At 38.0% G+C, this 12,099-nt stretch overlaps 1 protein-coding gene across 4 annotated transcripts in view; it reads left to right on the plus strand.

Annotated features, from left to right (window-relative positions):
- Window positions 1-12,099, plus strand: part of SSBP2 (single stranded DNA binding protein 2) — a 191,555-nt gene that overhangs the window by 49,130 nt on the left and 130,326 nt on the right. For all 4 annotated transcript variants that reach the window (XM_055698283.1, XM_055698281.1, XM_055698284.1 and 1 more), the window contains exon 4: window positions 533-617. In XM_055698283.1, coding sequence (XP_055554258.1) covers window positions 533-617 — 85 coding nt within the window. The remainder of the gene's footprint in view (window positions 1-532; window positions 618-12,099) is intronic.

Raw genomic sequence — 12,099 nt, forward strand, 5'->3', positions numbered from 1 at the left:
GACTACCATAATATATCCTTTCCATCTTTATAACCCAAGAACGTTCCCGTTCTATCCCACTCTTGGCCACACACCTGTTCCTCTGGGAACTTTTGTTTAAAGCACAGTATTGGACCTTGGAAGAACTCCCAGTTTTCTCTCCAGTTTCTTGTCTTTTCATGATACTATGAATTCATCCCTTTCCATGCTTTGTGGAAGTTAATTGCAGCAGCTGCCAGAGGGATGAGGTTAAATCCAGAGCTTCAGTTATATGCTTTATACTCTTAAACCTTGTATGCTAGACTATTTTCTTGGTCTCTACTACAGTGGTATTAAAGGAATACAGCACTGCTTGCCTCAGAGAGTCACATAGTAGGACTTGATTGCTCATAGATGTTTTAATTCTTTCATAGAGGTGTTTTCATCCCTTGGCAAGGAAGTGATATGTCTGTTTCTGTCTATGAATATAGTGTGTGTGGTGTGCACGCACCATAAAATCTGCATGGGTATTACAATGATTTTCTCACCACCTCTGTAACTTCTTAACTTGCAGTGTATTTTGGGATCTCTACTGTGCAGCTCCAGAAAGACGAGAAACATGTGAACATTCAAGTGAAGCAAAAGCCTTTCATGACTATGTAAGTTTTGTATGTACCACGCTTCCATTAGTTGTATGTATAAATGTGACAGAGAAGCATTCCTGCACTACAGTGGCTCAGAAATGCAGATGTCAGTCATATATAGGTAACCTCTCAGTTTTCTGGGGATGCCCTTAGAATTAGGACTTCCTGATTCTTTGATTACCCAGCACCATATGGATAGCTCCTGAAGGCCGCCGTGAAGATCAAAGAGCTGTCCCTTGTGTTAATGCAAAATGAGGAATGTCCTGTCTCCCCTGCCATGAACACATCAGGCTGGTCACAAAGGTGCAGGGCAGGTGGAAGCACAGATATGTCCCGTCCAAATACCCGTATTCTGTAGGTGCTAAAGAAAAGGCTGTTCAGTAGATGGGATTAATCCCCAGGCTTCTGTCGGGGTGATACTGACTTCAAGTGTGATTGTTCTTCGGATGTTTTTGTATCCTGAAGTAGGTATTTTTCATCAGCATAATAAACAATTAGGCATCATAGAATAAGTTAAATGCAAAATCACCTGGTCCAAGAATATGTCAGCTCCTCTCTATCTGGTGGTTTCATTTTTACTGACAAAATCCTTAGGAGGCTGACCACTCTGAGTTTCTTGTTCCTTTGGGATGTTGATGTACTCTAAAGAGGGAGTGTAACTCTCTCACAATACAACTCTGAAACTGTTGAATGTTTTGCACATCTGTCTTGGAAATACTTTCTAGTTCTACAGAAAAATATTTTTACAGGTAAGATTAAAGTTAGACTGCCATAGCCCAATGTTTTTCAAACACAAATTTGGAAAAACAGAAATGAGTTAGCTAAATGCCCATTTTCCATTTTATGTTGTCATAATCTGATAATGGCTTAGTGTCCTGCAGTATATGAGCTAATGGTGATCTTGCCTTATTTCCAGTTAGTGATTTACATTGTACATGCACCATCAACACAGTTAGAACTGTTCAGCATATTTTACTTAAGAGACCAATGTCACTTTAATACCCTGTTCGTGGTGGTTAGATTAGGAGGCTAACTGGTAAAGGAGCCTGGACAATTTTGCACAGTCATGTCTGAGCTACATTGATCACTAGTCGTAATTAATGAAAACAAAAGTGTGTCAGAGAGAGGAGCAAAGTTATAAGGAAGTTTTCCACCCACAGAGGTGTTAGGGTCAACCAACTTGGTAAAGCATAGTCCTCAAATTAAAAGTGATGTAACTTCCAAGTACAATTGCTGCAATATTTTTTACCTGTTCTGTTTTAAATGTACAATTGTTGAAAAATACAATATTTAGCTGTTGTTTTTAATCCTGGGTTTTAGAACAAGGTTTAATTCCCCACTGAAGGAGAAGCAGTTTTACAGGAATAGTTTATGGCTGTAAGGAATGACATCGGTGAATTAAATTGTGGACATCAGAATTCACAGGATGAGAGTTGACTTCAGTGGGGCCATTGTGCTCTCAAAATATAACGTGTATAGCAAAACCCAAGAATTTGGAACCTGAAAATGTTGTGCTGAAATAATTTTGAAACAAAATGATCAGCAAGAGGAAATTTTAGGTGGAAAAGTACTTGGAAGTCTAAAAAGAAGCGGGTTCCACAATTCTACAAACTCATGAATGAGTTTCATTGATCAGTAAGTTCACTCTTGAGTCTAAATTTTGAGGTATACTAAGAATTTGAGTAGATGAATCAAAATAATGTCAAATAAAAAAATTGTCTTAGTATCACCTTAGCATCACATCTTCTGCAAGTCTTGGAATATTACATGGCCTTATTGCTCCGCTCTGTCTGCTTTGTAATGTGTATTGTCATAATTCAAACAACCTGAGAAAATACTCAAATGAGTTCTGTGTGTGATACAATTTTTTAATTGTCTGAACGTTTTAAGTTACTGGATAAAGTTGTGTTTGAGGAAGGAAAAATAAAATCATGGTAGGCTTCTATATGCACATCAATCTTATGTTAAGACAGGATGAATGCTTATTTTAGAAATAAATTGGTTTATTTCAGAAATTAATTCACCAGGTGTTTCTAAAACCCATTCTCTTGATCTTTTAAGATGACAGGAAAAGCTAGCTTTTGCATTTTTGTCACAGTTGAACTCATCTAATATCTAGCAACTCATGATGCTCCTTAGCATTGTGCTTTTTGGGTAGTAAGACAGTCTACGTCATGATAAGTGCATAATTTTTAAATTTTATATGTACTTGATTATTTCATGAGTGTATTGTATGGTCATATTAAAGAACATGACAAATCATTATAAAATACAGCCAAGCATATTTCACAGCAGAGGAAGATGAATATTTATTAAGTGAAATCCTGACCCATGTTGTGCTTTGCCATTGACTCCAGAGGGGTCAGAATTCCATTGTCAGTGAAGCCCATCAGAAGGCTGGTTGCTGGATTCTGGCTCCTCCACCAGCCTGGAGGGGTCTGGTAAATCAAAACCCTGCTGTCACATTTCGGGTCAAGTAATAGAGCATTTGTAGCTGTACTGTCGTATCTGAAAAGTGTAATTGTAAGTACAAAAAGCACACAAGGCTTGTTTATTAATTCATGTTAGCAATTCAGAATTTTTTATTGGGTTTGTTTTCTACCTGACTAAGAAAAACCATTCTTAGTGAAGGTGCGCATGGTCTGGTTGCACCAGGTGTGTCACCTTTCACACTAAGCAGGCTGTATTAGCTGAACCCGTACCTTGTCTGTCTCTGCTTTTGTGAAGAAAGTTTTAAGAACGTCTGATGGAAGAGGAAAGAACTTGCAGATGATTTAATGATTTGTGAAATATTCTTGCCTCAGTCAACATAGTTTTGAGTCGGTCTGGAACACACACAGGTTGACTCATAAAATGGATACAGAAAGATTTGGGTTTTTAAGTTTTACAGTATCTTAACTGCAGTTGCAAAAATAATACCATTTGATTCCCCCAACCTTCTCAGACAATGCTTTTTTGAGAGATGAGGTGTATTTCATTATTTAGTTTGCCATCATATTTCAACATGTGCTCTGCTGGTTGTTCAGTACAATTAATATCTCTGCCTATGAGTCTTACCCTGTGTGTGTGCCTGTCAGTCTGTGCTGCTGAGTCTGTTCGTGACTACTTGTGCAAAACAGGAAACCCAAATTCTTTTAGGTAACTGTTATTTAAGTTTTCTAATACATATGTATATGTGTGTGTGTCTACAGGTTTCTTTATATAGTAGCATCGCTGTTCTTGCAGAGAAAGGGGTTGAAGGTACTGTTTCATTGTGTTCAGATTGTACTCATACAGCTTCTGATTTTTATCGAGCTAGTGAGAGGAGAAGAATCTTTCATGTCTGACAGCAAGAACATGAAGTGACTGTCAAGGTGGAGGCTGTAACTGGTTGCAGTACTAACAGTGCTCATCTTAACTAAATATCCAGCAAATAGAAGACCAAAGGCCTATTCTGTCTTTAAAAAGATTGCCTGTGCTAATCCTGAGGTTAGGTATTTTCAGCGCCTCTGTATTGTCTAAAAGGGATTCTATTTTTATTTTCTATTGAGATTCACAATTGGAATGTTTTCTTCTGAGTCAACAAGGTTTTGAACTCATTGGGTACATTTATATATAACATATTTCAGGCCTGAAAAGACAGATGCATGTCATGAAAGTTTGTGTGCTGGATCAGGGAGATAGCTTCTGGCCTTGAAGTTTTAACATAAATGATTTAGAATTAGGAATTGTTCACATTTTGGGTAACTCAGGAAACAAAACTTGTGCTCGCTTACCTGGCCTATTAGTATGGCAGGTGTTTTGGTAGTAGTAGCTTAGTCTTCACTGTAGAGTGGTTTTTTCTTTGTTCACATTGTCTTAAGGAGAGCTCTTAATCTCTCTAGGTAAGATCCTGTTTCTCTGGGTTTTGAACTGAGGTCCTCTGTTGAGAGAAGTGGGTTCCAATGTGCATCTTGTTCCTGTCTTTCTACTTCTTCACAAGCTGAAAACATACTGGGTCAAAAAGGAAAATAAAATGTAAACTTTGTGATTCCTCAGAGAGGAATGGATTTTTAGCAGCACCCCTATCAGTGAACTTCTGATTGCCACAAGTGACCGTTCTCCTCTTCCTCAGTCTTGACCATTCATTAACATCTCTCGACCCTGGGCTTGGAGGGGTGGCACCTGAAAAGTCCTTTCTTACAAGATGATTTTTGTACGTAACAGCAAAGATCTTTTTACAGTCTAGAACTTCTGTGCCTCTCTCATCCTCCTTACAATGGAAGTTCTTCCAGGTGGTGTTGGTACAAAGAGGGTGTCCATTAATTTTCACAAGCAGCTATAGTAAAATCTTGATTATTTTCCAGGTGAGGTTTTATTAATGTCTTCTCCACAGCTCCACACTTTTGGTATGCATAAGGGTCTCTTGTTGGTTTTTATGGCTCCCAAAAGAATGCCAGGTAATCTACAGGGTGAGAAAAGGGGCACATTCATTGCCCTGGGGACTGTACAGTCTCATAAGCTGGCATCGTGTTTCCACCTGGCTTGTTAGCATGTTTTAATAGTGAGCTGTATGATGCGGAGCTTAGCTTTACCTGTTGAAGGTTGTTAAATCAGTTCTGTCCAGATCACTCCTTTCAAAGATCACGGTGATATAAATGAAGTATTTCTAGAAGTTATTTGGCATAATGTTTGGACATTAAAGATGACTGATCAATCTCTTGGTGAGTCTTTCATTAGAAAAGTTGGATCTCTGCATTTATCGCTATATTTAATGGTAAAAAAATTACTGCTTTCTTCTCTGGACCCATCTTCCTTCAGCAGAACTAGGAGGCACTTGCCTGCTCTTAGTGCCCCACCCCCCCTGATTTAGCGTTAGCCGTACTCAGAATCTGAGGGGTTATGAATATTTTTACATCTTTTTTGGACTGAAAATTACCATGAAAGGCCCGTAGGAAGATGTTCTCTGAAGGTGTCGTTAAATGTTTGTTGGAAGTGGTCATAAATCTCAAGCCTTATGTTCCTATAGCACAGCGAAGCTGTATTCTGCAACTAGAACTGCTTTATTCATTAAATAAAGCAGTTTCATTAAACTGCCTTTTTTTATTTGCAAAACCCACACAGAAGTGTTCTACGCGCAGATTTTTGTTGATCAAAACACATGGAAACTTATTCTGTTTCAGGGTAACTTTTGAAAATGTGTTTTCTTGTATTTCTCAGGTGGTCTGGTTTATGCCTAACAGCAGTCAACGTCTTTTTCAGGCCTCCTTCTCTGCCTTTTGTGTTATCAGGGATGGAAGAACTTGTTTTAGCTGTTGATTTTCTTGCCTTCCCTAGTTCTTGCTACTGTGATCTTCTGCAGGCAGCCTAGCTCTCGGGCAGCTTGTGCCTTCTAGGGCCTGCCAGGTTCCTTGCCGAAAACTGAATTCTAGGTCTGGTTTCCAGCTGTCTGTTTCTGTGGAGAACGCATGTTAACTCCTTCTGCTGAAAAGAGAAATGGAAACAAAAGCTCCCCGTCATCCCCAGGTGTGGAAGAGCAGGAGATGACAAGTACAGCGGGTGGTGTGGGGGGAGGGATCAGACATAATCTACAAAATACTGAATTCATTGTCACTCCTGGGACAAAAGCCAAATTGTATTGCGATGGGATCATGAGATGTGTGGGTCTGTGAATGAGATGAACATGTTACAGATCTCTGAGCAATTGGTAGCCTTCCTCCAAACCCAGGAGAACCTCTCTATTGCTTTCTTCTCTGTTTTTGAGAGTCTTCATGGTCCCATGGGCTGTCATTAAAGGCAGAGGTTCCCAGGCACAGTTCTGTGGGTAGGTGTGATTTCCTTTGGCTGAGGAGCATATGCAGTACCTTGCATAGTTTGTGCTTGGCTTGCTTTGCTCAGTAATGATCAAGGGCTGTTGTACCTAAAACAAAGCTTCTGGTCTGAGTCGCCTATTAATTCCTTACATGAGTTCTGCAGACTTGTGGAAGGCCCTTTACATATTTACTGGTCATCGCTGTGTCTCTAATTTCGCCTCCAGAATACATTCTTCAGACATGTGATTCTTCCTACTAGAGTAGATACTGCCTGTATCCACATGGAGAATAGGTTATTTCTTAAAACTAACAAAACTTTTTTTAAGTGGCTATAGCATTCTTTCCATAAGAAACATGGAAGTGAAAAGCATCTTCTTCCATACCGCCGTTGTTAAAACAATGTCCTTTGCTTTCTGTGTAAATAGTGTTAATTTTAAAGTATGAATGAAATGCCTTTACTGCTTTTTTCATTCCACAGAGGTCATGTCTCACTTCCCGGTGTTCAGGTATAGGCATAGTAAAATGTATTCTTAAGATAGGAAAGCTAAAAGCAGATGAAGGAATCATAGAGTCATTTAGGTTGGAAAAGACATTTAAGATTATCAAGGCCAACTGTTGAAGTCTGGCATTTACTTTGAAATTCCATATCTGAACACATTAAGTAAATCCATATCATTAAGATTGCACTGGTCTATTTGAAGAACAAAATGAACAATTAATAAGTCACATTTTGTGCAGAAAATTCTGTTAATGTGTTTCAGAAGGGGGTGAGTCCTTGGCTTTCTCATATGTGCAACCAAAAACCTGTAAACCTAAAAACCCTGATAAATGTTTAGAATTGTTATCTTTCAGTTGTCAATTGCGTAGGAACACCAGTATCAAATGAGGTGAATGTCTTCATGGGAGGAAGGTTTGGAGAGGACGGTGTGGCTCACAATCTGAGCGTCTTGTACGATGGTATTGGCAGAATTGTACGCCGGCAAGCTTAACTTTTTCAGTCTCTTCAGCTCCTTAATTTTATTGCTTAGTAGATGTTCTTTAATGCAATTGTGTGGAAAGAATTAATTGAAAGCATGCTCCAGCCCCCAGTCAAAGTAGGTATCGCTTTCTACAAAACTGCATTGACTTGTGTCGGGATTTGGTCCACATATTTATAGATGTATCTCAAAGTGTTGCGCTGTTATCTCCAAGCCTGTGGAAGTGTTTTTGTTTGCACTTCAGAAATTTTCAGACTTGAGAAATTGGTACTTTTCTTGGACTGTAGAGACCTCTTTGGCAGGAAAATACAGATTTATTTTCTTTTTGTTTCTGTTAAGAATTCCCCAACAGAATTCTCATTCTCACATTTTCCATGCATAAGGAAGATGTGGTTGTTTCTGCTCCTACCGTCCTCCTTCATTATTCTTTCCCATAAATTATTGGATAATATAATGATTAGATTTGAACTACTGTGTGTCACAAATGCTAATTTTAAGCTCTGATACAGAAATGTGTTGTTGCTTACAGTCAACATAATTTTTCCTCTTTATAGAGGTAATTTCACAGATAAATTTGTGCTGTGCTTCTCTTTTAATGTGTGGACTAAGCCATTTGTTTCAGAGAGAAGAAGCAACATTTCCTCCCCAAAATTTCAACACTTCTCTTTTGAGTGGAGATTTAATTTTCTCAGAATTTAGAAGTAAAATGGTTAATTAGTTAGAGATAAGTGGAAGCTTCTGACAGTGTAAGGAATGGCATCTCCCTTGAAGGCAGTTTAGCTCCTCTTTCATGGTTCCCAGAGGGAGGCAGTGGACATGTTGAAAGAGAGCCTCTTTTCTAAGAACCGTTTTACGCTTCATTTTCATTGAAAACAATAAGAGATAACAGCCTTTCTAATGAGGGGAGGTTTTCTGGGAATGTTCTGTGCAAAAAATAGTATTTATTCAGAATAGAGCACTAAAAAGATTTATATACACTATATGTAAAACCATGCTAAATTTATGAACTGAGACAAACCTTTGTTTTCTTTCGCTTGGAGGACAGGGAGAATATGTAAAGGTTCAACAAGTTGGCAGAGAAGTCAGTGGTTTAAGAGAGAATGTGGAGTGCACAGGATGAGGTAGAGGTCAGGAGACTAAGAGAGGTAGTTGGAATGTTCAGGCTGCTTTGAAACCTTCCCGAGTAGTTTAGTTTTTACAATACACAGGTAAAATAAGGTTATTAGATTATTTTTTTCTTTATGTTGATAGCTGTACCCTTAAATTACTAGATAATTTTGTCCCTCATAGATGTCTCCATGAGTTCACTTCTCTGTCATCTGAAGTCTAGGGCTTTCTTGATAATTAAAATAAAACCAAGGCACATCTGCTCTAAAGTTGTGACATACATTATTGCCCGGAATAAGGCTCCACTGGAAATTTTTGATCAGTTCAATGGAAATCCCAGGATACTGCATTTTCTTTTCCTGCTTGGTTGTCCTGATGAACAGTTACTAACTTCAGCCATTTCTCACAGTGATGTTGTTAAATGTATCTTAGTGTAAAAATTAATGCAACATTCCTGATGTATTTGGAATAGAATACTGCTGATTAAAATTTTAATTTTCTTTTATTCATCTGCTATAATGGATTATTTGTGCTACTGCAGCAAAAGTTGTATTACAGTTTAACTTTCAAACTTATTTTGGAGTGAACTCAAAATCAAGCTTTCAACGGAGAGAGAATATTTTTTTCTTTTACTAATGGAAGCACTTCCTATGCATATACACATTTCATGATGTGTGTTTTAATAATTTTATATTAAAAAAGTGTAAACTTTGTGGATATTCCCTCAAAAGTTGTAGAAACTTTGCTTATTTTGAATGTATTTTGCTTCTTTAGAATGAGAAGATACACCCTACCATGAGTTTTAAGTAGCATGTATTGAGAAATGTCCTGTTTCTAAACTTTTTTCAGTAGTTGTATTTAAAAACATGATATTTACCACTGTTGACATACTGAAGACCATTCTTATTCTTTGCATAGCATACACAGTACGTTTTTACAGTGCTCCAGAAAGTTATTAAAGGAGGTTAAGTTCTAACTTAGTAACATTGGGAATATTAAATTGATGAACAAATGCTCCGAATTTAGAGTTAAAGATCTCCTGACATTAACACTGATTGTGCATAATGATTTAAATCAATAAAGTACTGAACAAAAATTTGATCAATAGGGAACAAATGTTGGATTGAAGCGTTGCAATAGCCCACTTCCTCTGCACGCTTCTCCTCGCCCTTGGTATTCTTTCTTCTGATGCTTTTCCGTATCAGGATTTTGTCTGTTGTTTATAACGCTAAATGATTTGGGTAACCTTCCATTCAGTGTTTGCATTGAGCAGTTCCAATTTAGCTCGTGAGGTTTCTCTCTGAGCTAATTATGAGAGGGTATTTTGAGAACTCTTGAAAGGTGTGTGCTGCCTTCCATGTGTGCATCTGTATGTACTGATGCGTTTGTCTCTAGAATACAGTGCAGAAGAATACAGTGCAAGCCAGTACTACACTGGTCTAAAGCACTTCTCTCTGACACCAGATTTTGGCTAGATTTGATGCACGTTGCCTAAAAGTATTCTTCTTTAGCCTCATAAAAAGTAAAAGTGAAAGCGAGAGTCTTATTTTTGCACAATATGCCAAACACAGATTTTGTAATAAGCTCGACTGCTCTGTTAATACGTCTGAGTGAGTCATTTCAGACTTGCTTAACACATGCCTGGAAAAACCAAAGACTTACAACTTCCATCTGCTCTCTAATATGATGAAAGATGAATCCTGAAGACCACAAATTGTGGGAGGCATGCAGCTCTTAACAGCTGAACAACAAATGCCTTATGAGAGATGGTGAAAAATGAAGTAATGAGGAGGAGAGGCAGGCAGGCCTCTTGAGGGAACATGGATATCCATGGATGACTAGAACTGTCACATCCAAACATTACACTAAATATGAAATGCACATTATATAACACGAGTCACAGGGAACAGATAATAGTCTTTTTGAATTTCCTACTAAATTAATGCCTTAATATTACAAGCAATTGTGCTAACATGGGTTCTTAAGCTTGCACAGAATGTTTTACTTGACAAGAAATGTGCAGATCTGCATGTTACAATATCTGTTTTGCAAATGAGGTTTTGAAATCTTGTTTCTTGTTTTGAAATCTTTGCATTCTAATTGTGTGAACTTCACCACTGAAAATATGAAAACCTTCAATGTATACAAATAGAGCATTTAATTCTAGTGTGTGGTACTGCAGAAAAAACTATATGTGTATACATGTGTACCTAGAGAGAAATGGAGATTCTGGCATAATCAAGGAGACTCAAAACTAAGCTTGCCTCAAGGTGGAAATCTGCTTTGCGCTTTGGCATCGTGGGCTGTTTATCCTGACCTCTCCTTAACTTAAGTGGAATCTCCATAGGGCTGTCACGGTAACATCCACAAACTAGATCTATGCCAGTTAGTGAGGATACCTGTAACAAAACTGAAATGTAGCAGTCTGTAACACATCAGAGGCTAATTTACTCTGCCAAGCAGGTAGTACTCTGCATAATTTACACCGGAAGAGATGAATGACCTGTCTAGTTTACTCTGACATAGGAGGAGGAAGACAAAGCTCTTTATAAGGTAAGGTGTATGATAAATATTATGTTCTGAGCCATACAGAATCTGGAAAACATTTTCCAGTTGTGCTTTTGGATCCAATTTCCATAAATGTATTACGAAACTTACATTTTAGCCTATGAAATGTGCAAAGTGTTTTAACTATAAAATAGGTAAGGGAGTATAATCCATGAGGTGAGTTTTAATATCTTTTCTGTTTTGAGGGAAGCAGAGATGTATACAGATAGGATATATGCATATATTGGAGAATGATGTTATACTTCATAAATCAATTTCACATGAGTAAGATTTGCAGTGAGATTTGTAAAGGCGGACACTTGAATCCCTGTGGAGCATGACCTCACTGACTTTATCACAGGTCTACACAGATGTTGTGATCTGCCTGTACAGATCTGATGGCAGGATCAGAGACTTCAGCCCTAATCCGGAGAATAATTTCATGGTCAAGTAGCATTTTGTATGTGAATACTGTCATCAAACTCACATATATGTTTCCAGTATCAGGAGCATAGGAAATGGTGTGAATACAGTGGGTCATTCTTGTTTACTGTCCAACTTTAGAGTTATTTCTCAATACAGAAACCAGGTATTAATTTTAGTCTGGTTTTCCCTGCATGTTTGTTTGCAGAGAGACCCTTTTCCAGTTCCCTCTGTTCTGTGAAGAAAACCTCAAAACTGCTGTTTGTAGGGACAAAACTGTTGAAGAGAGGTTCCCCGGACAACTTATATATCACTGCAGAAAGCTTTTTACTTCATCATAGTGGTTAATTTAAGTACTTTGTTTATTTTCCCACTGTTTTAATGGTTTTATGCTATTCTGTGTGCAACAACATGGTGTTTTCTGACTGCCATTGTCAATTGCTTTATTTTTTGTGCTTCAGCTGCTTTCCCCCTGTTGTTATATGGTGGACATGTGTTGGATTGGGGACTGATGGATCACAAGGGTATAGCTCCTACCATTCCTGAGTCAGATCCAGCTGCTGCCTTGCCTTTCACGCATTTAGAACAGTTTACTTCCTGCTAGTTGGATAGTTTAATTCAGCATTTGCAGTAACTGTCCTCCTTCCTTGAAAGATAAAATGAAGTTAAAAA

The sequence above is a fragment of the Falco cherrug genome, chromosome Z, assembly GCF_023634085.1.
Source record: "Falco cherrug isolate bFalChe1 chromosome Z, bFalChe1.pri, whole genome shotgun sequence".
NCBI lineage: Eukaryota > Metazoa > Chordata > Aves > Falconiformes > Falconidae > Falco > Falco cherrug.